Source organism: Protobothrops mucrosquamatus, unplaced genomic scaffold (genome assembly GCF_001527695.2).
Source record: "Protobothrops mucrosquamatus isolate PMUCROS unplaced genomic scaffold, P.Mucros_1.0 scaffold567, whole genome shotgun sequence".
NCBI classification, from domain to species: Eukaryota; Metazoa; Chordata; class Lepidosauria; order Squamata; family Viperidae; genus Protobothrops; species Protobothrops mucrosquamatus.
Window position 1 is genome coordinate 122117 of NW_015386870.1, and position 27500 is coordinate 149616.

Sequence of the window (27500 nt, forward strand, 5' to 3'; positions counted from 1 at the left end):
GGGAGGGAGGGAGGGAGGGAGGAAGGAAGGAAGGAAGGAAGGAAGGAAGGAAGGAAGGAAGGGTACAAAGTTGGGGGTGCTTTGCATCTAAATTTCCCTGAATGGCAAACAGCTCAGCTCCTGATAATATAGGCTGGGAAAGCTGTAGCCTATATATGATATGAAACTTGCTTGATTTTTTATGAGCAATGCAACAGAAAATAGAGAAAATAAACCTGGAGTCAAAGACTTCAAACTCTTTAAATTATAGCATGATGATATACTGCAAGGGTGGGCAATGCCGTGGCCTAAAGGGTACATATCTTCCTCCAAGGTTGGGTTACCAAAATTAAGGGGCAAAACCCACAGACTCCCCCACCTTTCTTTTGCAGGTTTTGTACAGAAATAAGAAAAGAATATTGCATTTTAAAATCATGGAAAAATTGCCAACACTGTCCTGTTTCCAGCAGTTCTTGCAATCTATGTAAATGTAAACAATGTGGATGTAAACAAACCATGGCCTAGTCCCAACAAGGAAGAAGCCCATCCCTTAAATATTTCAGTAGAGTTTGGTGTATGCAATCAACTGAGTTTACATAATGCAGCTTTAAATCATTTGATAGGACTATCAATATTATGGACCATTCAGATCCTTTTCAATATTTCATTTATTGTTTTCTTGCTACACACGGGTAGGAATCTACATTTATACTACTGTGTATAAACACAGACTGTACAGGACTCCATGGGCATTCTATAGAGATAAGCCATTTTCTGCCACTCACATGATCCAGAAAGGCACGTAAGTACATGCATATTAGCACGGATTTCCAAAGATATGACTCATCTCGTTCAAATGTCAGAGCCTTCACCCAAATATAAGCCTCTTCACTGTCAAATTCTCAGACTGAAATCCACAGTGGACTAGTTAGCATGCCACAAGAGAAGCTTCAAGAAGGAAAAGTGAAGCTACTTGTGCATTTGAAATCTACTGGCAGCTTAATGCATCTTTTTAATTTTTACTTGCTGCCCAAATCAGCAGGCCATTACTATTAGAAGCGAGCGATGCTTTTTCAGTCTGACAGCTGCACTGGGAATTTCATTAATATGCCGAGTGAAGTTGTATTAAGTCTACGTTGGGATGAAGAATCTGAGGTCCTCCAGATGTTTCTTAACTACAACTCCCAGAAATCCCAGTTGGAAGTAGGCTTAATGTTGGATTGATTTCTGATGCTGGGAATTGTAGTTCCACAACATCCAAGGGCCACCTTACTCTGTGTTGTAAGCTGAAAGAAGCAGTGGCCATTGTAAGTACTAATATTGCTCTTCCATTTTTCATCCTAATAAATCCTGGAAAAATCTCAACATACTTGAAAGAAATGTCCCAGGTCTCAATACACACACATTTTTTTTAAAGGAAAAATTCTCCAGCTAACTTCTGACTCAGGAAAAGTGCACAAAAACCTCCCATAACAGGATTTCCCCTCCTTGAACCCATCTCTTCTCCCCCCGCATTGACTTACAGTATACAGTGAGGAGTACGCTGGCATTAGACATTCCTACCACATTCTCAGCTATGCATGTGAGCAGGAACCCATTGTCTTCACTGGTTACATTCACCAGGGTTAAATTGATGGAATGAACATTAGTCCAGTTGGCATTTGTCTGAAAATCACCAGCAGAAAGATAGTTAGCATAAAATAAAAAAGAACTGATCCCACATCGACTGAATGTCCCAGAATAGCCTTGCCCAAATAGATGAGATTCAACTTACATCAGTTTGTTTATTAGTGACTGTTCAAAGTTACAACAGCACTGAAAAAAGTGACTTATGACTGTTTTTTTCACTTACGACCGTTGCAGCGTCCCCATAATCACGTGATCAAAATTCATCTGCTTGGTAACTGGTTCATACTTTATGACTGTTGCTGTATCCTGGAGTCACATGATCTCTTTTTGTGACCTTCTGACAAGCAACGTCAATGGGGGAAGCCAGATTTGCTTAACAACCGTGTTGCTAACTTAACAACTACAGGGATTCACTTCACTGTGGCAAGAAAGGTCATAAAATGGGGCAAAATTGACTAACAAATGTCTTGCTTAGCAACAGAAATTTTGGACTCAACTGTGGCTATAAATTGAGGACTACCAGTATGTTCCATATATCTGAAAAGCACCCAGATTGGAGGACACTGCTTTAAAGCACAACATTAAACTTTTTATAAATTACCCAAAGCCGTCTGAAATTAAAGGATGAAAGAAAGAAAAACCTTTGACATGATTCTCCAGGTAGGCAGAATAATTGTTTGAAATTCTTTTTTTGGGGGGGAAGCAAGGGAGCGTCGTTATTATTACGCAAAAATCAAGAACATTGGGGCATAACCTCAAATTGACAGGAGGGAAGTTCAGAAGTCATGTTAGGAAGTGTCACTTTACAGAAAGAGTAGTGGAAGCTTGAAACCAACTTCCAGAGGAGGTAGTGGGTCAAACATCAGTAACTGAGTTTAAACATGCTCGGACCAAACACATGTCCATCATCCAACAAAAATAATAATAATAATAACAAAATAATAGGAAGGAAGGAAGGAAGGAAGGAAGAGATGGAGGGAGGGAGGGAGGGAGGNGGGAGGGAGGGAGGGAAGGAGGAAGGAAGGAAGGAAGGACAGGGAGGAAGGGAGGGAGGGAGGGAGGGAGGGAGGGAAGGAAGGAAGGAAGGAAGGAAGGAAGGAAGGAAGGAAGGAAGGAAGGAAGGAAGGAAGGAAGGAAGGAAAACGAACTCAAAGTGCAGACTTGATGGACCACTAAGTCTTTTTATGTTGTCAGTTTTCCATGTTTCGATTTAACTTTAGCTTCTTACCTGATGCGTGTTGATAGAGCGCAGGTTGACCACAATCCAGTCAACATCTGGCAAAGGAGAACCGGACCCATTGCATGTGATAACAGCATTTTCACCTTCACAGACGGTCAGATTCACATGGCTGACACTGATCTCGGGCAAATCTGGAGGAAGCCAGCCAACATCAACAAGGGATGTTTAACCAAAGCAGATCAACATAAATTACAACCCTCATTTTCCTAACCTGGTTTTAAGCCTAATCTAACTTACAATGTTGTAAATTGAGAGTCTGGGGAGACTTAAAGTATTTTATACTTCCCGTATTTCTACAACGTCGATATGTCTCAGGGAGAAAATTTATTTTTCTACTACCCTTGTACTGGAAATCCTTGTTTAGGTAAGAGATGCTGGACATATTGCAGTACACTATGTTCGCAATTATGTACAACCGCAGTAGAGTTGTCTTCCTTCTTAACCACTGTACAGAAATGGCAGTGAATGCTATTGGATCTTTGTTTTTTCAAGACTCCTCATAAAGAAAAATGTACAGCTGGAGTCCATCCAGACACATTCAATCCAAAAATTGAGCTAAAACCTTTTTTTCACATAAGGATTAATAAGAATTAGAAGCTGATAGTTAGAAGGCTATAGAATGTTCCACATATAGCAATAATAGCCATCTTGGCTACGATAAACATTGTTTTAAAAATCCATAGATGCAAACCTGATGTGACAGTTGGCTCCATGAAGCATTCCTTTAAGGTACACAAGACTCTTTGTAGGAGAATAAATTTTTATAAATAAAGGAATCATTATTTACTAAAGCAAACTAACTAGGCTGGTCTTCTGGGAACTATCACAAAGTGTGCAACTTTGTCAAATTACCAATAACTCTTCATCAGGCAAAATAATTAAGAGGCCTGGAAAAAAAAGCGGGGGAGGGGAGAAGCAGCAGCAAAACACGTGGCTGATCTTAAAGTCACATCTGTCCTAGATTAAATTCTTGATACAGTGAATGTCAAATTGAGTTTTCTCGGGGACCATGGGTGGCTTTTCTAAAGCTTTCTGGGAAATGTTTGTGCAAATTCACCATCTGTGAAAATATGCATAACACCTGTTTTCACTGTTGCCATTCTTCGTAAGGTGCACAGATTCCATAGTTTACAGCTAATCCTTGACCGACAACCGCCATTTAGTGACTGTTCAAAGTTACAACAGCGCTGGAAAAATGATTTATGACCATTTTTCACATTTATGACCATTGCAACATCTCTGTCACACAATCAAAATTCAGATGCTTGGCAACTGGTTCATCTTTATGACCGTTGCAGTGTCCCAAAGTGATGTGACCCCCTTTTGCAACCTTCTGACATGCAAAATCAATGGGGAAGCCAGATTCACTTAACAACCCTGTTACCAATTTAACAACTGCAAGCGGTTTACTTAACAACTGTTTTGCTTAGCAACAAAGGTCTTGGGCTCAATTGTAGTCGTAAGTCAAAGACTATCTGTACATGGCCAAAGCAAAACACCATAGCTTCTTCACCCCATTCTTTAGAAACTATTCCCCTATGTCAGGGATAGGCAACCTTGGCTCTTTTATGACTCGTGGACTTCAACTCCCAGAATTCTTGAGCCAGCATGGGGGAACTATGGCCCCCTCATGACTTGTCGACTTCAACTCCCAGAATTCCTCAGCCAGTATGGGGGAACTATGGCCCCTTCATGACTTGTGGACTTCAATTCCCAGAATTCCTCAGCCAGCATGGGGAAACTATGGCCCCTTCATGACTGGTGGACTTCAACTCCCAGAATTCCTGAGCCAGCATGGCTCAGCATGGAAACCTCTCCCTTTCCCCTCAGCATGGCTGGCTCAGGAATTCTGGGAGTTGAAGTCCAAGAGTCATAAAAGAGCCAAGGTTGCCTACCCTGTTTTGCTTTGAGGATATGTTTTATGACCAACTGAAGCTTCCTTTTGAAGCTCCACTCATTCTTAATAGACGGGCAGACACATACATACATACAGAGAGAAACTTCAACAATATATTTTAGAAAGAGTGCAACCCATGCAGGAGTCCAGAACTCTGTTCCACTTTTTTCTCCTGCATTTTAACACACACACACATCTCAATCATGTTTCCATAGCAACTCGACATGCTCAGTTCCTATTAAACTGCTTTACAATCACCTTTTTCCTCCTTTTACATGTTTCCTCCCTAAATAATTGTTATTTTTTTTTCTTTGAAGTCTCCAGATCAACTGATACCTCTTCTCTTCCAGGTGGGGGGTGCCATTTTGACTGTCTAAACAGCATCCATCACAGCTTGAGTATGAGAAGTAGAGAGAATAATTTAGTGACTGGGGAGTCCTTGGTGTTCTCTAAGCTTGATTATTTGCTTGCAGATGTTTTATTACCTAACTAGGTAACATCATTAGTGCTAGTCTATCATCCACGACGTTACCCAGCTAGATAATGAAACATCTCCAAGAAATCATCAGGTTCAGGGAACACCAGGGACTCCAGAGTTCAACCTGAGTTATAGAGATTAGAGTTTAGTAAGCTAGCTTCCACTCAATCATGGAGACACAAGCTTGGCTAGAGAAAGCTAAGAATCCCTTTCATACAAGCAAGAAGAACTCCAATTAAGGTGGAAGTATCTAAGCAAGGAGAGCTTGCCTTCCAGTTGTCTTGGAGAGAACTACAGGGGCAGGCAGAGATTGAAATTTATTACCTTGCTTAGGAAATTAATGTTCATAAATCCACTCCAGGTTACAGCAAGTAATGTTTTCCCCGTTCACCTTTGCTATGGATTCAGTGGTCTTAAATGGTCCTTTCCAACTTTAAACATTTATGATTTCCTCCCCAAAAAACATATCTTCTTTGAAATAATATGCGAAAACAAATTCTCATAAATCAAATTAAATGGCTCTCTGGTGGAAATATTGTACTGGAATTCTGGTCAGCAATATAATATACCAAAGAGATGTAAGCACGAATCTCTTTTTCTCTTAATTTAAATTGAAACGGGAAGATACGGGTGTCCTTGGAATTAAGATACTTGAATTGAAACAGTTTCCTTGGCAACAGAGATCTCTTTACTATCATCCCCTATTTTCATGCTTAAGAATGGCTCTCCTCACAACTTTGATGGTGTTGCTTTTGCTCCCCAGCAAATCAAATCAAAGCAAAACAAAACAAATGGAAACTCTTTTCATTTGACTTGAACCTAGACAGGTTTTTCAGTATATTGTTCTCTGTTTTCCATGTGCAACAGCAAGAATTAATCTGGTCCTATCAAAGCTATGCTTACTTGGAACTTCATCATTGTCAAGGGTAACATGAAGGCTACTGAAATTATTTTCTCTTTTTAAGAACTGAAACTGCACTCAACAGCTCTCATGGGAAAGTCAAGGACTTGGCTTGAGTAGATATTTTTACTGCCGATGGTAAACACTTTTAGTAACAAAGATCAGCTTCTACAGACTCTAGGAATGTCATCATATATATTTCCATGGGTTCAAAAGTTTAAATACTGAATTCACAACAACAAATGTTATTATTCTATCATATCAGCAAACTGTAAAACTAACACAGAGAAAAGAGTGGGACATATTTGTAATAAATCACCACCCCTGCAGTCAATCCCAATCTAGGGTAGTCTATCCTTTTCAATATGGTCTTTCATACAAAAATGACAGTCTTGCTAATTTTGTCACTCTTTCAGTATAACAGACTGTAATCTGCTTTTCAGGCTGGACTGTGGATGCTATATGCCCTTATTTTACATAATGATCTGTCAGGACTCTACATTAAGTTGCAGTTCAGAAGATTTATTGCTCAAGCCTATAAATAAGAATTGAATCAACTAAAGTGCAAGACTAAATTGGTGTCAGATAAGGGTAAATGGATTTCAATAGGGGTTAGACTTAAACCATTTGTGGGAATGTAAGGACTCTAGGCTGATGACTTGCTTAATTCCACCTCCACCCCCAGCTCTGCCTGACCTTCTCTTACATGATCCTTGTTTTCTCCCAGGATGCTTGTTTTCCTTCTTGCTACCTCCAGCCTTCATTGCCATAGAAATGCACACATGTGCATGTTCTCAAGTATTTAGCATCTAATATCTATATCCTTCCATCTACTTCCAAAAGCACATAGTTCGGTCATAATTTTAATTAGTATTTTACTCTGAGTCAGAAGAGTTACAACTTTCCTGGTCCTGATACAAATCTACCCAAGATTAATATTAATTAAGCAAGAAAGACAGACACGAGCATCAAAATGTAATTTGAACCTTTATAGGAAGGAAGGAATCTTAATTCTTGCACCAAGAATTCTCATCTTATTCAGTTCTGTTTTGCTTTTTGTTTGATGCATAAGCTGAGATATATATAGTATTTGAATATTTGAAAGTCATCCACTATGGGTGGATCCACAGTACATTAGTTTCACTTTGGAATTAAGACCAGGCAGTGTAGAATTCCAAGATCTGGGGGACAAATCTGGAAGGCAATAATTTCAGGAGCATTTCTCCTTATGTATTATTCAAGTGCTATGTGAGGACTTTTACCCGGAGGAAAATAAATGAAACTGGTAGCCATGTATATCATTGATGCTCTGGTTCTTATCTTTTCCATCTGTTCTTTTTTTTAAAAAAAAAGGAAGAAAAAGAAAGAAAGCCACATGCAACTCTAGAATATACGGAAGACAGCCACAAAGATGCAGCTGTTCAAAATCTCAGGAGATTCCTAATAAATAGGTTTGGCTGACACACAAGGTGATAAAGCCAAAGATACGCTGATGAGAGGACCAGGGAAAAGCTGCAACTGCTACTACAAAAATAAAAGATAGCAACAGTGTGCATAAGCACATCAGTGTATACATGTGCAGATTAGACAGAAAGTTATTTGAGGAATTTGAACTTGGGAGAAGAAATTGATCTGAATTGTACTTCCTAGAGAAATGGGCAGATCCAAATTCATTTATTAATCTGCTTTGAATGCGTCCAAACATCCCAGGGAAGTTCTTAGCTCAAAAATAAAAAGAGTAAAAGATATTTTAAGTTATGTATTTTAGAAATTCATATTTATGTGTGAGAGAGAGATGATAGATAGATAGATAGATAGATAGATAGATAGATAGATAGATAGATAGATAGATAGATAGATAGATAGATAGATAGATAGATAGATAGGGAGGGAGGGAGGGAGGGAGGGAGGGAGGGAGGGAGGGAGGGAGAGAGAGAGAGAGAGAGAGAGAGAGAGAGAGAGAGAGAGAGAGAGAGAGAGAGAGAATAAATGGGCCCAACTAGGGATGAATGTACGTGAAATGAAAATGGACCAGAAGTTCATTGATGCAATCAATGAATCAATTAGAGATGTGGGGAAAAAAGGTTTCTCTAATTATTCTAGAGCAGATTTTTCTCCTAGTCTCTTGAAAAAATTAATAATTCTCTATGCACTTCAATTTTGTAATGCTTATTCACCAATGTATATCACTCAGTAATAATTAGCAAGAAATAATAATAATCACTGCACCCCACTCATTTGCCATTCTCCCCAGTTTTCCAGACGTAATCAGGATTGCATGAGCCCTTGCAAACCCATATACTGCAGTATTTTTGGATTTTCAGGCACAGTAATTACAACTCTGTACACACACACACACACACACACACACACCAATATTCCTGCAATTGTGGAGTTATTTGAGCATGCTGATCCTCTCTGCATTGGTAATGGTGCTATTTGGTCTACATGAGCAATGACTCAAAGCCTGAATATCAGAAGTAGAAGGAAAGATAACAATGCTGGAAGATCAACAGGTACCCAATTATATACACTTCCTTACCGCACTGGTTGATATTCAGCTCCTGTATGTGTATGTGGCTGGTCTCCATGCCTGTGCAGTACAAGTCCTGGTTCTGCAAATTGGCTTCTTCTCTCTCCTGCCACAGCTGGATCCAACGGATATCACAGCTGCAGTTAAAAATATTATTTTCCAACTTCCTGCGTAGAAAGAGAAAGTTTAGACTGTGAGAAAAGAGAAGCGAAAGGAAGGCAAAATACCCAAATGGAGAGATGGGCAGAAAGTAGATCTATAGCCCAGTTCAGATATGACATGAAGGTGATGATAATGTAAAAATCTGATTCATTTAGCATCTACCCCCATGAGAGTAAACCTAACTTTATGACAGGTATTGATAGGTATTGATTGACATTCTCCATAGAAAATTTTAGAATTTTTCATTTGTGCTATAGAATAACAAGAGTTGGAAGGGATCTTGGAGGTCTTCTAGTCCAACCCCCTGCTCAAGCAGGAAACCCTATAACATTTCAGACAAATGGTTGTCCAATCTCTTCTTAATCAACAATGATTCAGATTAATCAACTAAACTTCAGTTGATTAATCTATTGGATTCTATGGGAAACCTCACAGCCATTACTAGCTTAGTGTGCCGATAACAGTACAGGGGAGGATCAAAATGAGACCATCATTACTGAATTATCTTTACTGAATTTAAGTCATAGCTTTTTTCCCCCCTTTTGAAATATCTCCTGTTTCTTGTTCTAAACACCTTGACATTCATAAGGTCATGGAGGGATCATGAGTTTTCATTTAGCTTGTCTCCTCTTCTCCTTGCCCAGACATGCTCAATAAATTCAGGACTCTATCCATAATACCCCTGTCTTAATGCATTGACTATGAGCTCCTGCTGCTTAGGGAGATGAGGCAACTTGCAAGCCATCATGCAATTTAATTGAATGAAGCAGCCAGCTTTGTATACTGTTTGACCTCATTGACCCAGCTGGCAATGCTGATGTTTTAATGTACTCTGTTTAAAAGACACTTACATTTTATATACTGATATTTATTATTATTATTATTGATATTTTACAACTAGCAGTATTGCTGTATGCCTGAAAGTATATTTGCTTTCCCTTAAGAATTTACAGTTTCCATGCAAAAAGATAATGCTGGTAGATCTCTTGCGGGCATCTAGAAGCCAAAACAGAGTATTTGAATACTGGTGAAATGTTCAAAAAGAAGCAGAAATAATATTAAAAATAATAGGAATGACAGGAAACCAAAAACAGTGGCCAAGTTGGCTCATTTTCTTTACCCATGTTTCCCTGAAAATAAGACCAGGTCTTATATTAATTTTTGCTCCAAAAGACCAGAAGGCAGGACCAAAAACAATGGTTGGAAACTGATCAAAGAGAGAAGCAACCTGGAATTAAGGAGAAAGTTCCTAAAAGTGAGGACAATTAACCAATGGAACAGCTTGCCTCCAGAAATCGTGGGCACTCCATCACTGGAGGTTTTTAAGAAGAGACTGGACAGCCACTTGTCTGAAATGGTATAGGATCTCCTGCTTGAACAGGGGGCTGGACTAGAAGACCTCCAAGGTCCCTTCCAGCTCTATTCTATTCTATCCTGGTTAGGGCTTATATTCGGGAAAATACGGTACTAAATGCATCCATCTGGCTGACGATCCTAATTGGGGCTTATACTATGAGCATCCATACTTATTCAAGTTGCCAAGTTTGAGAAACATGGTTTTAATTGGAGGAATCCCATAATTTTGGAGCCTCGTTCCCTTTGCTTGCCAAGTCTATGTTCTGCCCTGTAGCAATTGTCCTTGCAAGGGTTTTTTCCTACCTCCCTGAATTTACGCATGGACTTAGCACCGTAGACAATTCCAAAGTGAAAAATAAAGATATTATAAATACTTTCCCCTAAAACTGGCCTGCTAGGGAGAGCTGCTATTGCAACCCTTATAGAAGCAGAACTGTAAGTAATATAACACAGCCTTTCGGATCATTCCTAATGCATGAGATTCTCCTATGAATAATGTAAAAGCCCCATGCTGAAGAAAAGGGACTCCTCCATTGGCTTGGCCTAGCAGTATCGATAGTATAATGCAGCTAATGGCAATACTTAAGGGGGCTTTTGTGCAAATTAACTCCCAGCTTTTTACTGGACATAGCACATGTTTAATAGTGTACTAGTGTTCTGCTCCTTTGGGACTTAACCAATGTTGAGTTTCTTCTTCTTTTTTTTAACATATATCCCTTGGCCACCTCCTAAGTAAATATAAGGAGAGGGCGAAAGGGAAGTGCTTCGCTTAACACTGCATTCAATGTGGCAGGACTGATCTACAGCTACTCCTTGACTTACAACAGTTTGTTCAAAGATACAATGGCCCTGAAAAATGTGACTTATGACCGTTTTTCATAGTTACGACCTTCGCAGCATCCCTGTGGTCACGTGATCAAAATTCAGAGGCTTGGCAACGATGTAACAAGGATTACACTGTCCCGGGGTCACGTGATCCCCTTTTGCGACTTTCTGACAATCAAAGTCAACGGGGAACCCAGATTCGCTTACGAACCGGATTCCTAACGTATCAACTGCCGGGATTCACTTAACAAACTGTGGCAAGAAAAGTCGTGAAATGGGGCAAAACTCACTTAACCAATGTCTCCCTTAACAACAAAAATTTGGAGGCCCAGTTGAGGTCGTAAGTCAAGGACTGCCTGTGTTTCACCTCCACACTTAGTTTGTGCTGTGGAGAAGATCTTCTCTACCTCACAAAGCATTGAGAAAATACTAGCCATCTTTACCGGCAGTTCCTTCTCAAAAGACACACATTCAGGTAGTCTTCAGCTGATGGCCAGTTGCTTAGCAACTGTCAGACGTTATGACGGATCCCCTCCCCAAAAAGATACCCAATTTTGAAGTTACAATGGTCACACTCCCCCCCCCACGGTCACATGATTGCAATATGGATGCTTGGAAACCGGATGATGTAACGCGACCACATTTTAAACATATTTTTTTTTGCTGGTTTCCTGCATTTACTTTCTGTTTTTGAAAAGAAAAAAATTCATTAGGTGTAATGGATTTGCTTAATGACATGGCGTTCACTTAATGAGTGCCACAAAAAAAATGTGATAAACTCAGGTTTAGTCATCTGTCAACCTGTTTAATGACTACAACTGCTTACAACTATAATTCTGAGCTCAATCTGTAATTGAGCTCAGAATTATAGTCATAAATCGAGGGCTATCCGCAGAAGAGTCACCTTGAACCATGAGATGGGCAGCAAATGAATTGGATAAATAAAGAAATAGATACATAAATAAATACGAATGAATGGAGCAAAGGAGAATGGGCAGCCTGTTCCACTGTTTAGGACTGTTTTACTTTGAGGGGTGGTTTTCTTGCTTGTGTCACACTCTGCACACACCCTGGAAGTGAGATCAAGAGCTTCCCTCTTCAACTAGGGGAATTCTGCTAAAGAATTAGAAAGAAGTTCAATCACAAATTTTTCTCTTATCAAATTGATTGAATCCTGATGCATGAGGAGGAAGAATTGCTTTGCTTTGCACTAGTTTGACTAAAGTAATAAAGAAGAAACTAGAAAAATTACACATTCAAAAGAGTTTCCGTGTAAGCGGGGGTAAATTAGTTCTATTCTTAGCACCCTTTTCAGAGTTATTTTTTTCCTTTCGTTGCGGCCATCTGCTTAAGAACCACGGAAGTTGGAGCTGGACCCAGACTGGAAATTTCCTCCTGAGGAGATGTGATTCAGCACAGTGTATTCTTGGAAAGGGCAAGTGAGTTTGGAGTGGCATTTTAATTTGTATAAGAGTAGTGAAGAAAAAAGGATGGAGATGGGACAAGCTTGGAGGGAGAGTTGTTTTACAATGGGGTTCAAAGAAGGATTAAAGACTTCCAAGGAAGCAAAGGGCTATGATTTGGTTGTTATCAGAAACATGGAGTGATTATTTACTTTTGAGTATGGCATTTGTTGAATAAAGGTTGAAAAGATCATTACTCCTGAATTTGTTTTCTACCACTTCTTGCGTCTGCTAAAAATACATTTGCTTTTATGATTTTGTTTGAAAGAAAAATAACAGGTTACAGGTTTCTCATGATTAGGGGGTGCTATTCCTTCTCTTATTTAAAGCTGAGAGTCTCTTGGACTGCAAGGAGATCAAACCAATCAATCCTGAAGGAAATCAACTCTTACTGATGTTTGGAATGACAGGTACTGAAACTGTAGCTCCAATACTTTGGGCCACCTGATATGAAGCAAGGACTCATTGGAAAAGACCCTGATGTTGGGGAAGACTGAAGGCAAAAGGAGAAGAAGGCGGCAGAGGATGAAATGGTTAGACAGTGTCTTGGATGCAATGAACATGAATTTGGGCAAACTCCGGGAGGCAGTGGAGGATGGGATCACAAAGAGTCAGACACAACTTAGCAACTGAATAACATTTCTCTCCAATCATTCTTATCTTCCCTGCCTTCCATTAAATACTAATGGGAAGACTACTGTAAGGAACTTTCTCAGATTGGGAAGTGTGTATGGCAAGGGAGAACTCAGAGTCATGATCAGATGTGCAACAGAAAATATCAATACTATTGTTGTTATTGTTGTATTATTGTATTGTTTTGAACTGCATGGTATTGCTGTTGTTCCACTATTAATAGCTCCAAGAAGAAGATATTTTGACAACCAAGGAGAACAACTTAGGAAGAAAAAGTATGAGAAATGACAAACAGATTTTGGCAGAATATTGGATATTGCTCTGCCATGGAAGAGCTGTGTTCACTCCTCCAATTAAGTGGACTAAGAAAGTATAATGGGGGAGAGATGCTTTTATCTCCCTGCTTTTATCCCAATACCTGCAAGTTTTAATCATGAAAAGTATAGCATGGTGGGGAAAAAAATGGACATAGAAGCCGTGTTTCCAATGGTAGACATATTTACTTTACGGTACATTGGCGAGTCTAAACCACTAGGCTCACGCAGGCAAAGCCAAGATAATTATAGCAAACTAAAAACCACTAATTTCTAAACACACATAGACACAAAATTACAGAACCTTCAGAATAAGGTAGAAAAAAATAAACCTTTTTATGCAATGGAAGAACGTTTAACCAAGCCTTAGAAAGCCACACATTTTGGGTGATAATTAGAGAGAACCTGAATGCAGAAAGGAATATATTATGGCTCTAAAAGCTTCAAAACATCCTTTCAAGGCTGCTTTATGAACCAATACAGACCTTGCTTCTAAAAAGAGCCCCCTGGTGGTGCAGTGGTTAGAATGCAATATTGCAGGCTAACTCTGCCCATAGCCTGGAGTTCGATCTTGAAAGGCTCAAGGTTGACTCAGCCTTCCATCCTTCCAAGCTTGGTAAAATGCGGACCCAGATTTTCGGGGACGATATGCCGACATTGCAAACTGCCCAGAGAGTGCTGCCAAGCACTATGGAGCGATATATAAATCTAAGTTGCTATTGCTATTGCTAAAAAGCAAAACAAAGCCGCTACTTTATTTTATTGTCCATCAGCTCCTCATACGGAGCTCCTCTAATAGCTGGACAAAGCTACTGTATATGCGCTGCGTTTTAGCAAAGATCACCCCTCTCACTCAGGCCTGGTATCTCTGTTCTGTAAACCCTGGATCCACTTAAAATCCAATCTGAAAACTCCATTGCCACCAACCAATTCTCTTCCTTCAAGCTATTAACCGAAACAAGACAAGAAAATGTTGATGCTGCCATTAGCACAGAGGATCAATTCCAATGTCAGCGTTTTAGCCAGATGCCCTCCCTGGGAATGAGCATTGCTTTATCTATGCAATGTGGCCAATTGCTCTTTTTCTTCATTTAACCACTCGACAGGAAGGAAAAATAGTAATGAAATATGCCAAGCTTGCATTGTTGGTTACAGGCTGACTTTCCTTGTTGTTGTTGTTGTTGTTGTTATTGTTTCTTCTTCTTCTTCTTCTTCTTCTTCTTCTTCTTCTTCTTCTTCTTCTTCTTCTTCTTCTTCTTCTTCTTCTTCTTCTTCTTCTTCTTCTTCTTCTTCTTCTTCTTCTTCTTCTTCTTCTCCTCCTCCTCCTCCTCCTCCTCCTCCTCCTCCTCCTCCTCATTTACAGTTTTATTGATCTCAGGTAAGGGATATGAATGGGATATTCCTGTGGTCTTCTGGGATGAATCCTACATAACGTATATATGTTTTTATTTCTGATGCACAACTATGGCTAAAACTCAACAAAACAGGTTACCAGGGCACCACTCCATTGATTTCATGTCCGCTTATTCTTCCCGAGCAGGGCTGAATGCTTTATCTATAATTCAGAAGGCTACAAACCTGCTGGGTCCTGAAGGACTTGGCAGGTCCTGAAGGAGATGCTAAACTATCATTCTGCAGAGGTAGGAATACTGTTTCAGTTGTAGCAACAAAGGAGGTCAAAAAGTCTCTGTTTTGTCAGGCTTGTGTCAGAAACACAGCCAAGGCTATCGCACAAAAAGTGCCGGCTTTTGGTATCTTGTAAGATTCCAGTCAACATCTTCCCAAAATTCAATACACTGAAGTTCAGGTTCCAGCTGAACCAACAGTGACATTGCTGTGGCTTGACTTAATCAAAGGCATTTATTATGTTTTGCTAAGTTACAGTATTTAAATCTTTCTTGGTCAAGAGGAAAACAGGGTCATATATAATCTAAGCATATACATAATGTTTTTAAAAAAAGGTTTATTTCATTTATATACAGGTAGTCCTTGACTTATGACCACAACTGAGTCCAAAATTTTTGTTGCTAAGGGAAAGATTTGTCAAGTTGAGTTTTGCCCCATTTTATGCCCTTTCTTCCCACCGTTGTTAAATAAATTAACTGCCGCTGTTAAGTTAGCCACACAGTTGTTAAGTGAATCTGGCTTCCCCATTGATTTTGCATGTCAGAAAGTCGCAAAAGGGGATTACGTGACTTTGGGACACTGCAACGGTCATAAATATGAACCCGTTGCCAAGCGGCTGAAGTTTGATCACGTGACCCCTGGGGGACGCTGCAAAAGTCGTAAGGATGAAAAACGGTCATAACTCACTTTTTTCACTGCCGTTGTAACTTTGAATGGTCAGTAAATGAACTGTTGTAAGTCGAGGACTGCCTTTATTTGTTTGCTTATTTGATACTACAGTATTACATATTACATGTTCACTTATTTGTGAACATGTAGAAAAGTAGGTGCTTTCTAAACCACAGTGTCCTGCAAATCCTCAGTTATGATTTCTTCAGCAAAAAAAATATTAAGCAACCCAGGACTTGCTAGGTCTGAATCCGGCCTCTGATTCATTTTGATGGTGCACAGACATTTTTTTACCAACCGACGCTGAGAATCTCCAAGAAAGTTTTTGAGATTCATCAGAAAGACCGAACAAAGCAATGAATGAGCCTGCACAATTTACAGGCTCATAGATTAATATTCATGTTATAACTTGAAGCGGTAGTAGATCAGTAGAAGTAGTAATAGCGGTTTATTAATTGATTAGCCTTATGACCAGCTTAAATAATAGATCATTAGTCAATACATTTTTAAAATAAAAAGTGCATAGGAAATTTGCCATTTCTAGCTTCAGCGCTAAATTACTTTTATGGGTAACCCGACTGAGAGCACCCAGTGTAATTTCGTATATGGCAGTTTAAATATCCAACTCTTTGACTCTTTGACAAGAAAGAAGAGCAAAATTTTCTAGGAGACAGTCAGAAACATATGACATCCTGTAAATTCTTCTCAGATTAATACACTGAAAGGATCAGCTGCTACTTTCAAAGAACTTGTCAAGGTTTTCCTGGGTCTATATTAGATATTTAATTGCTGACAAAAGGCTTGTCCAAAGTCAACTAGCCAGTTTCCATAACTGAAAGTGGCCTTGAACCATGGTCTTTCCAGTCCTAGTTCTAGCATTTTAACCACAAAACTGTACTAGTTCTCTGTTTCACACAGCTAATTAATTAGTTCCTTATGTACTGAACAGAGGAATGTGAGATGTCTCATTTAGTCAAATGCTCCAGTTGAAATCAATATGATTTGAACCTTCAAATTGATTCAGATGTCTAGACCTCCAACAGGAAATGCAATTTGATCCACTTTAGGTTACTAAAATTCATGGGTGCAGAAAGAGGTCTCAGTTGTTTCAGACTGATGAGCTATTCTGAACTGTGGGTCAGATAATTCCACTCCTTGAATAATCCACTCCTGTTGTCATTTTGAAAATTAGTACAATTTGGTAGGGAGGGTTTCTTGGCAACTTAAAAGCTTTGGAGGCTCCTCTACATAAGAATATCCCAACCTTGAAAAGTTTCCATGTGGGTAGACTTCAAATGCCAGAATTCCATTGGATATGAGTTCTAGGAGCTGAAGTCCACTCACAAGAAATTGCCAAAGTTGGCAAATGCTTCTGCTCTACCATGTATTGAATCTGCAGATTAGCTATTGTTTCAAATGGGAAAACTTTTAAGACATATTTCAGAAGAGGCAATGACATGTCACCAGCATTTTTCATTGCAGCCACCCCTTTTTAATTATCCCTTCTGATTCTCCTCCTTCTACTTGCAGGTAGAATGAAAACTTACAGAGATTTACTCTTCCGAGCTTTTGGATTCATTCATATTATAGCGATGCTCCAGTTGAATCAATATGATTTGAACATGACTGCTTTGGGTTGTTGTGTTTATGTGGTGCCTTCCTATTGGCTGATTGGTGTGTTGATGGCTGGCAATTGGCTGTTGTTTCCTTGCGCTGCCAAGTCCTCGGCTCCTAAGTACTTGATAAGCTGGTGGTAAATCGGCACTCCTGTTAACTGACATGGGGCTCATTTCTCAGGCTTCAATCATTTCCCTGGCTGTTTTTGTGCCTGCTCGACCAACAGTCTTAGTAGTTGCAAAATTGAATGTACTGTATGTCATTGTTTATTGCAATGTGAGGCTACCAATGAGTTTGAGTTTTCTCATCTGATCACTCGCTTGTGTTCTTGCAATCTGGTGGTTAGCTTCCTTCCTGTTTGTCCTAGTCACCTGGGCAATCACTCAGGGGATCTGGTAGATCACATTGGAAGTATCAATCACCAGCCATCGACACACCAATCAGCCAATAGGAAGGCACCACATAAACACAGCTCACAGAACAGCCCAAAGCACATATTTCAGTAGAGAGAAATTCCCTGAAGATGGGCTCCAGCATGAGTCCAAAAGTTTGGAAGAGTAAATCTCTGGTTCTGGTGACCGACCCAAATTCATTATCCTGAGACACATATATTTGCCTTCATTCATGAAAACTTACAATTCCGTAAGCCTCAGCGTCTTGAAGAGTAACCACGAAAGAGTGGTCAGCCGGTTACCTGAGAGATTTCTGGGGATGAAAAGAGAAAGGATTTACAATTAATCAGTCTCCCCCCTCCTCTTTGCAACTTCATTCCCCTCTGCAAGCAGATAGTGCAAGTTGAAATAAACAAACAAAATTGTTAGAATGGAAAACATTACAAGTTTGGAATGAAACCAGAATTCCCTTTCCATTTACATCCTAAAATAAGAGCAATAAAGTCGAGGGGAAATCGACAGTATGTGAAATGCTCTCTCTGAGCACGGATAGCGATGCCTATTAAATTAGGAAGAATCTGTAGCTGCCATTTCCCAGGATTAATTAGCAATCTAATTTTAAAGGGGAGTAGAGCCAGTAAATAAGCAAATATTGATCAAAATAGCATATATTCCAGCCATTTTGCATTTTTAAAGCAGAATTGAACATCCAGAATAATCCAGAATCTGTTTATTTGTACATCAGAATCCAGCAACTGATAGAAATTATCCAGATTAGTAACTATGTATTACTTTATGGCTTTTTCAAAACCTATTTCATTCTGAAACATTTACTATTCCAGATAGTGGAAGCAATTCACGTACATTTCATTACTCCTAATCCATTGTCAATATATGAGCAATAGACAGTAATAACAGTTCACAACTAAAGTTATCTATTATAAATAATATATAGTTATGTCAATGGGTAAACACATAAAGTATATAAATATCTGGATATAATATGAACATTTATGATCTTTAAGCCTTTCTCTCTTACTCATTCTTCTCTCAATCTTCATAAGGAGACAATACTAACATAATCTTCAAGGTTGTTTCATTAATTCAAATATAATTATTAAGTTTCCTACATCACAGTACTGACCAAGGTGATCTGCTTTGTGTTTAGCATTAGGTGTCAAATGACTCAGTTATGGCTTGGGGCTATCTGTGATTCTAGTCATTGTGATTAACAAATCATGGTTAACAAAATCATAGCTTAAAAAAATGTGTAAATCCAATCAAGAAAGGCAAAGCTATGAGGAAAATTAATGTAATAGAGCATAATATAATATAATATGGTATAATACAGTAGGGTAAAGGTATCATATGGCGTAGTAACCAGACCAGTTTACCAGACTGTTAAATTCCGTAGACTTTGCATGCATGGATTAATTTTTTGCTATGTGATAGCTCATTTGCATAATAACATAACTGACATTTGAATGATATAATGTGCATCAATTACATCATTTGTTTAGTGCCATCATCATGCAAGTTACAAAAAACAATTAATGTAAATTACGTACATCACCCCAATGATATTCACTCTCCAATTTAACCATCAGTAATTAAAGTCATACAAAAGTAGAAAGCAAACATGTTCTCCATAAAACAAGAAGTTCCTGCTTGTAGCAATAAGACGTTTGTGGGCAGACTTTATGTTGAGGAGTATATTTCTAGGATCTTTGGCTTTCTGATTCTCACACTACAATGTGTGTAGTCCAGCGCAAACCTTAGTATCTTAAAACTAGAGGAGACCATAATGACATGAGAGAGAGAGAGAGAGAGAGAGAGAGAGAGAGAGAGAGAGAGAGAGAGAGAGAGAGAGAGAGAGAGAGATGCCTAAAATTGTTTCTCGCATCTTTGTGTTATTCACGCTAAGACTGTTGCCATGGCAACCCGAGATCAACTTTATCATAAAGTCCCCACTCCAGCTGAGAAAGGCATAACTCCTCCCCTAAAGTGTGAAATTTATTTACCCCAGGAAGTATTTATAAGCCAGCATCCTCCAACTGCCCCTCCCCTTTACTCTTTCTCCAAGACATTTTGGGGAAATAAATTGTTTAAAGGAGAGAAGGAAGAGGAGAGAAAGAAATTACAGTAAAGGATATTTCATTTGCACAATGCAGTCAGTTTAAACACCTTTGCTGTTGTTGACCCATTATATAAGGCTTCTGTACATAATTATTTTAAAACATTAAGTATATGATGTAAGGATGCATGCCAGACAATATTAAAAAAAAATTGGGGACGGTACTCCCTTACTGGCCTTTTTTATAGATTTATTTAGAAATAGCCTTAAAGAAATCCCACCCGTTTTCATTCACAAATTTCTGCAATGTGTTAACTCTGTTACTATTTGATGTAAATTCATGAAGATTTTTTTTTCTTTTATGAAACAAATATTCATATCTCTCCCATAGAGATATTTTCAGCATACGTTTACCAGGTTCTTATACTGATACTTCTTTTAATGTTCAAGTTTCCATGGTATACACTTTTTTCCAATGGGCCTGTCAAAAAATATTATTGTTATTCTTGTTGTTTTGTTGTCATCTGAAGAAAGGTAAACCCTAATGGACTCCATTCAATATTTAGATAAATCTCAAATTCAGTCCCACACATACCCTTGAAATTTTCCCTTTATATTATAAGTTTTGACCCAAAGTTGTTTTACACATACACCAGAACAGTAATACTTCTATGCAAGAATGCTTCGGCGTTATGATTTGAATAAAATTCAGAACAGCAAAGAACTCCTTTGATATACAGTACATACGATGCAAAATTATTATGTAGCTTCGTTGAGCAGATTGTATATGAATCATCTGTAGTGTTTCTGGCATAAGGGAAGAGTGTGAAATCATAATGTGGTTTGGGGAAACATATTACGAGAACCCAACCACAGTGGTTGATAAACCACGATCAGCAGCTTAGCACATGATCTGAAGCCAACTGTGGCTTGTTCAAAAAAAAACACATGACTTATTGTGCTGCTTGAATCAGCTTGCTCTCCCTTGCAGTACATAGACATGGACAGCTTCCTAATCTAAACCCTTTATTCATATTGCATTGCCAATGTGTACTATATTATATTTCTCCCCAAACCATCCATATTTCCACTGTTCTCTCACTCACGCTGTGTCTCTCAACACATGCTTCCTAAGAGTTACACAAGCCACAGGGTTCTTCCCCTCTTTCACCTGAGCACCATTCTTTCCCAGCTCTACTGCATGTTATAATGCCCTCTTGTTGTGACCTTGTTTGCTGCCACAAATGGCAAGGTGCGTGAATCGTGAGCAAGAAACCCAGAGGCTCATTAAGGGCACGGCCTGTTAAAGGAAATGCTCGGAGCCAGGAGAGAGGGAGTCACGAAGCAAGCCCTGGGAAGCCGAGGCCATGACAGCCCACAACAAGATCACCATTTAACTCTTTGCACACACCAAGCCACCAGCTGCTACTCTGGGTCCTGCTCAAGGCTCAGGAGATCCAGAGAGACCGGAAGTCTTCGGCGTTCAAAGTCTCCCTGTTCAGGGAGAACATCTACGCATTGGGGAAGAAGCTACAGTTTGATCTCAGTTTGCAGAGATGGGACTGCAAGACTGAGATGAAGGGAAGCAGAAATAGCCCCAAACTAGTAAGTTTTTGTGCCTGTCCTGAAAGTTTTTGTGAAAAGAAGAATCAAGTTGTCCACCTGACTGTTTTCTGTTCCATTTCCCAAGCATTAACTTTTAAATTAGGTTCTCACTAAGTCATCAGGTGGTGTGTTCAGTTTAAGGTGCTATGTAAACTATACCATTATGGTCTTCGAAGTCCATCCAATGTATAATGCATATGTACATTTACTAACGCTGCTAACATCGGATGTTCTTGCTTTGACAACAGATGAAAATGCAGCCATTTTCTCTATGCTTTTAGAATTAGTTGTGCTGGGAGGGGGGATCGGGATGAGAGTTCAGTTAGTCATAACAATAATAACTCTGCCGTGGGAATCCAAGGACAAACTGGGTCCAGAGCTGGTAACGTTTTGGCGGGCTGGAGAGCTGGGGAGAACGCCCAGCGCTTCAAGCTAATTGGGGAATGTGCTTTATGACTGTTTATGGGGGGTGGGAATTGTACTGTAATTGTAATTGAATTGTAATGGGTGGAAGCTGGTTAAGGAAACATCCAACCTAGGAGAAATTTTCTGATAGTAAGAACAATCCATGAAATACGTTGCCTCCTGGAGTTGTGAGTGCTCCACCCCTGGGTTTTTGTTTTCTTGTTTTGTTTTGTTTTTAAAATAGACTGGACAACCATTTGACAGGTTGTCTCCTGTCTTGAGCATGGGGTTGGACTAGAAGAGCTCTGAGGTCCCTCCCAGTCCTATGATTGTATGGTCTAGTGCACCAATTGAGTGTGCATCAACCCCATCATTCAAAAAACACTGTACTATTGGTATTTTCTTTTATCCTTTTACCAAGCAGGTGGACACACTTCCAAACAAATCAAACCGGCTGTCCATCTTGTTTACTTATTTTAAGAATGCTTAGAAGAACCTAGAAATCGCTTGAAAATAAAGAGCTGCTGTCAGCTTTCCTTGATTCTTTTATAAAAGTGAAAGATCAGGTAGGGCACAGACCCATCAAGGGAGATATCCACATTGATACTTCTGAACGGCATCCTAGGGTTTCTAATTTTGTGAAGTGATTCTCCACATTTCCTGTTTACGATATATCTATGTGCGTACGCATGCATTCAGCTAGCTGCTAACTAGGGAGATAGGCAGCGTCAGAGCTAGAAGAATGAAGAAAATAAAACCTTATAACAAACCATATCAAATCACTTCCAATGTATTTTCTGTAGAAAACAAACAAGGACCGCTCACTCAGGTGGCATGCGGGAACGTACTCTGTGCTCCGATCTCTGGCAACAGTTTGTTTGCATTTTATTTCAAGCTTCTGAGATTTTCCAGAGGAATTTTCTCCTTGAAAATCCAGAGCAATTGGAAGTTTAGTGTGAAGGGAAATGGCATGTTTGTTTTTCCCTCAATTAAGCGCCCGCAAGAAAGGCTCCACTATTAAGAGGCATTTTTATTCAGCTAAATTAAGCCAGATGCCTCATTAATGACACTTACCCACAAGAGCCTCTGTAATTAAGCTGCAAGCTATATTATTGTGATCAGTCCTAGGCAATGGCAGTAGGAGATGATGCCTGCTAGGAAGGCGCCCTTAGCGTCCTCTCCTCCTAGGGATGGTGGGTTTGTTTGAACATCAGCAACAACAAAGACCCTTCCCCACCCTCTTCAAGCAGGCCTTCTCCTCAATGGCTGCCTTTCACTTCAGAGCTGACACTTCTGTGTGTTTGTTTGTGCACAGGCAAGTTTCTCGGTGCATTTTAATAACAGGTTGCCAGCTTTTTTTTTTTTTTAAAAAAAGCTGATTTGGAGGATAAGTTGCACAAAGCTGCCAATGATAAGAGAGCATGGTTGGAATAAAACTAGAAGTGTAACGTGAACTTCTTCAAGCGCCTGGTGGTAGTCCAATGCAGAGTTGATGGTGGGTGGGGGGAATTGCCGTGTCCTGCATGACACACAAGGGTGAATCCACTTGACCTGAGACTTTGGAAAAAGTGCAGAGAAGTGCAACTAAGACGATTAAAAGCCTGGAGACAAAAACCTATGAAGAACGGTTGCAGGATTTGGGTTTGGCTAGTCTAGAGAAAAGAAGGACTAGGAGTGACATGATAGCAGAGTTCCAGCATTTGAGAGGTTGCCACGAAGAAGAGGGGGTCAACTTATTTTCCAGAGCACCAGAAGGCAGGACAAGAATCAATGGATGGAAGCTAATCAAGGAGAGAAGCAACCTGGAATGAAGGAGAACCTTCCTGACAGTGAGGACAATCAACCACTCGAGCAGCTTGCCTTCAGATGTTGTGGGTGCTGCATCCCTGGAGGTTTTTAAGAAAAGACTGGACAGCCACTTGTCCGGAATGGTATAGCATCTCCTGCTTGAGCAGGGGGTTGGACTAGAAGACCTTCAAGGTCTCTTCCAGCTCTATTCTGAATTTGAATTTGAGGAAAAAATGGCTAGGCCTAGAGATGATAGGTAAACTGTTAAGATGTGCTGTTTTGCATTGGAAATTGCATGCATTGCTCATGACACATACCGTATGCTTCAGCTATCCTCTCCCTGACAAGAATCTGCTGGGCTTTTTAAAGTCCTTGAGAGAATTGAGAACTGGTTGTTCACATGTAACCCATCTTAGTGTAATTTCAGGACCATTTGTAATTTGAGGACCAGAGATCACATTAAATTCTGCCCACTTTCCTGCAGAAAGGGATTCTAACCCTACACTCATATATCAAGTGGGCAAATATCTTCACCAGGTTTATACAACTGAACCAATTAATCAGGTAATGATGTTTTGTTGTCCTTTTTATTCCCCTTTCCCCAATAACAAATAGTTGTTTTTAAACTATTTCTTTCTTTATTTATTTATTTGGTTGCATTCTTTTTATTATAAAGGCTGGTCAAAGACTGTAATAAGGATATTTGATTCGATTTGAACCCGTCTAGTTTGGTGGATGTTTTCCCTCACTTAGACAGAAAGTGCTGCCTTTTTTTCTCTTCCCCTACGAATAAATGTTGAAAAGTACACCAACACATCTCAGGAAGCAGCAGCGCTTCAGTGCTTGCTGTGGATTAGTCTCTGCAAAAAATAGCCTAAAGTGAAAACTTCAATAAATCAGCACAAAGACTCTGCGGGCTTCAGCCAAGACAATGCCTGTCAAAGGGCATGGTGAACAAAGTCTGTCAGGAGTTCTATGCTCCCCTCACTCACAAACAGGAAAAAGTGAATGAGTTAGCAGAACTGGATTCATTATTAAATGGATGGAACAAGTGGTGTTTCATGGCTGCGAGGCTCACTCCCTCCCTCCCTCCCTCTCATTTCCTCACAAAGACACTGCTTGGGATCCTCCAAGTGTCAGGAGCCATGCATTATTCCGTTCCATAAATATGGAAATAAGGAGAAGAGGAAAGTAAGGTGACATTTGTAAGCCATTTTTCGCTTACAAATGTGGATCCACAGAATTCAATCATGCTAAGCTACAGTTGGTTGGAGAAAATAGGATGGCATAAACAAGGAGTCAAAGGGGGGGGGGAGAGGTCTGACTCCTTGTTTATGCCTCTTATTTGCTTCTCCAAGAAGAGGGGGTCAAATTATTCTCCAAAACCTCTGAACGCAGGATACGAAGCAATGGATGGAAACTAATGAAGGAGAAAACCAAACTAGAAATACATCAAAATTTCCTGACAGTTAGAACCATTAATCAGTGGAAGGACTTGCCTTCAGAAATTGTAGGTGCTCCATCACTAGAGGTTTTTAAGAAGAGGCTGGTGGGCCATTGGACTGAGCTGTGGCGGCCCAGTGATTAGAATGCAGTATTGCAGACTAACTCTGCCCACTGCCAGCAGTTCGATCCTGACAAGTTCCAAGGTTGATTCAGCCTTCCATACTTCCAAGATAAGTAAAAGGAGGACCCAGATTGTTGGGGGCAATAGGCTGACTTTGTAAACTGCTTAGAGAGTGCTGTAAAGCACTATGAAGTGATATATAACTCTAAGTGCTATTGCTATGAGTCTGAAATAGTATAGGGCAGGGGTCCTCAACATTGGCAACTTTAAGAGTTGTGGACTTCAACTTCTAGAACTCCTCAGCCAGCTTTGCTGGCTGAAGAATTCTGGGAGTTGAAGTTCACAAGTCTTAAAGTTGCCATGGTTGAGGACCCCTGGTATAGGGTTTCCTGCCTAAGCAGGGGGTTGGACTAGAAGACTTCCAAAATCCCTTCCACCTCTGTTATTCTGTTTATTCTAGTGACCAATTTTGTGGGCTAAAAGGTTGCTTAGGGCCAATCTTTCAACAGGCCCATCTCACCGGGAAAGTGTTTGCAATTTTAAAGGAAATGGGTCCTTGAAAACTCCGTAGGAACTAGACTGATTTATATACAGTAACTGCAGCAAGGTTTTATTTATTTAGATTTTAGATGGTTATATGCACAAGGATGGAACCACAACAGTACCAAAAATGGTAACGGTGTAATGAGGGGAAAATGGAAAAAATATGGAGAAGAAAGGAGGATCAGGGGAAAAAAATACTGGATTGTGTAGTATTGAACAGATTTATATTGAAAAAGTTAACGTTAAATATTTGAACCCAAACAACATGTTGTTTACTAAGCACTAAAGATGGTAATTCTTAAAAATTAATAAAACTTTTATATATCTATATAAATAAAAATGTAAATGTTCGTTTGTTCAAAATCTTAAATCTCCGAAAGTTCTTCACCGATTGCTTTGAAATTTTGACACAACGTTGCATTCGAATACGCGCGTGTTTTTGTATACCTACTATTATATAGATGTCACACCTGTGACAGGTAAAAACATGCTTTTTTTGAAAAACAGCGCCATCTGTTGGACGTAAAAGCAACACACTTCTTTTCCATTTAACCAGACTGAGCCACAGCAACGCGTGGCTGGGTACAGCTAGTATATATAAAAAAAGATAAAAGTTATACATCCACCATCCACCCTGGGCCATTTAGGAGATGTAGTTTAGGAGACGTCGTCCAGACATTTTCAATATAAATTAATAAATTAATAGGAGCGGAGCCAATAGTTGCAAGCTCTTGCCTGCATTGATACATACTGGGTTTGACAGAACATTCCATCTTAGGTATTTCTACTGGATTTGTATTGCAAACAAAAAAGGACACAGACCAAACTGACAGCAATAACTAAAAATTCTGATAGGAAGTACACAAGAAGGGCTTAAATTAATTATTATTACGTATGCATGACCTGCTCCTTCATATTGCTTTGTTTTGCTTTTAGGTTTATTCTGCACAAAGAAATAACGGAGAGAATGCCTAATAAGTAGCTATATTTATGGAAATTGCAATTGCCTTACCTTCCCAAGAGAAAGCAAGCACATTTAATGTTTGGGAGAGGTCAGAGAAGGGTAAAGAAGGACTGGCATTTTCAAGTAAGCTGGAAGCACATTGCAATTTCTCCCTTGGTTTTCCATTGGCTTCTTAAGCCAATCTGAGATGCTGGTTCATACAGGTAAATCCTAAATGTAGGCTCCTTCCAGCCAAATGCTGTTCATAGCTATGCTGAAATCTGTTCTGCAACTTCTCAAGCATGTTCTCCTGACGAAAAAGGCTCTCTTTCTCAAATTGGATGGCTGAGAATTTCTTTCAAATTTCTCAATATTTGTGAACTTAAAGGATGAGTGCTGGTTACTGCTGATGCTGTTTTCTGTGTGATACCACTTTCTTATTCCCCTGAAGCTCACCAGTTCTGCTCAGATGTTCCAGTCTAAAAGGAACTAATGGGAGAAGTTCCTTCGTGCTGTCTTAATGTTTGCTTGGATTTCATGGAAAGCAGGAAGTCAATCTGATCGCCAGAAAGAGTATTTTGTAATGAAAGACCATGTATTCACACATCCTTCAGTGAGGTTAACTACGTTTTCCATCCAATTAAATGAAAACGTACGGACAAAGAGTAATTTTTCTGTACGTTAAACTGTAACTTTATAATGGAAATTCCTAGGTCAAGACAAGCAATCTTTTTGCGATTAGAAGTATTATTTGGGCAGAGAAATGAGGGAGGCACAGATGTAGGATCCTCCCCGTAATTTTATTTGTATGAGCTATTAAGACCTGGCTCTTTTCCCTGGCCTTGGACTAGGCTAAGAGGG

General features: G+C 39.6%; 1 protein-coding gene across 1 annotated transcript in view; it reads right to left on the reverse strand.

Moving 5' to 3' along the window:
- NTRK3 (neurotrophic receptor tyrosine kinase 3) overlaps window positions 1–27500 on the reverse strand; it is a 217295-nt gene that overhangs the window by 96559 nt on the left and 93236 nt on the right. Inside the window, exons 4-7 of the mRNA XM_029284397.1 lie at window positions 17959–18027; window positions 8667–8824; window positions 2837–2979; window positions 1503–1644 (exon numbers count right to left, since the gene is read on the reverse strand). Of these exons, the coding sequence (XP_029140230.1) occupies window positions 1503–1644; window positions 2837–2979; window positions 8667–8824; window positions 17959–18027 (512 nt within the window). The remainder of the gene's footprint in view (window positions 1–1502; window positions 1645–2836; window positions 2980–8666; window positions 8825–17958; window positions 18028–27500) is intronic.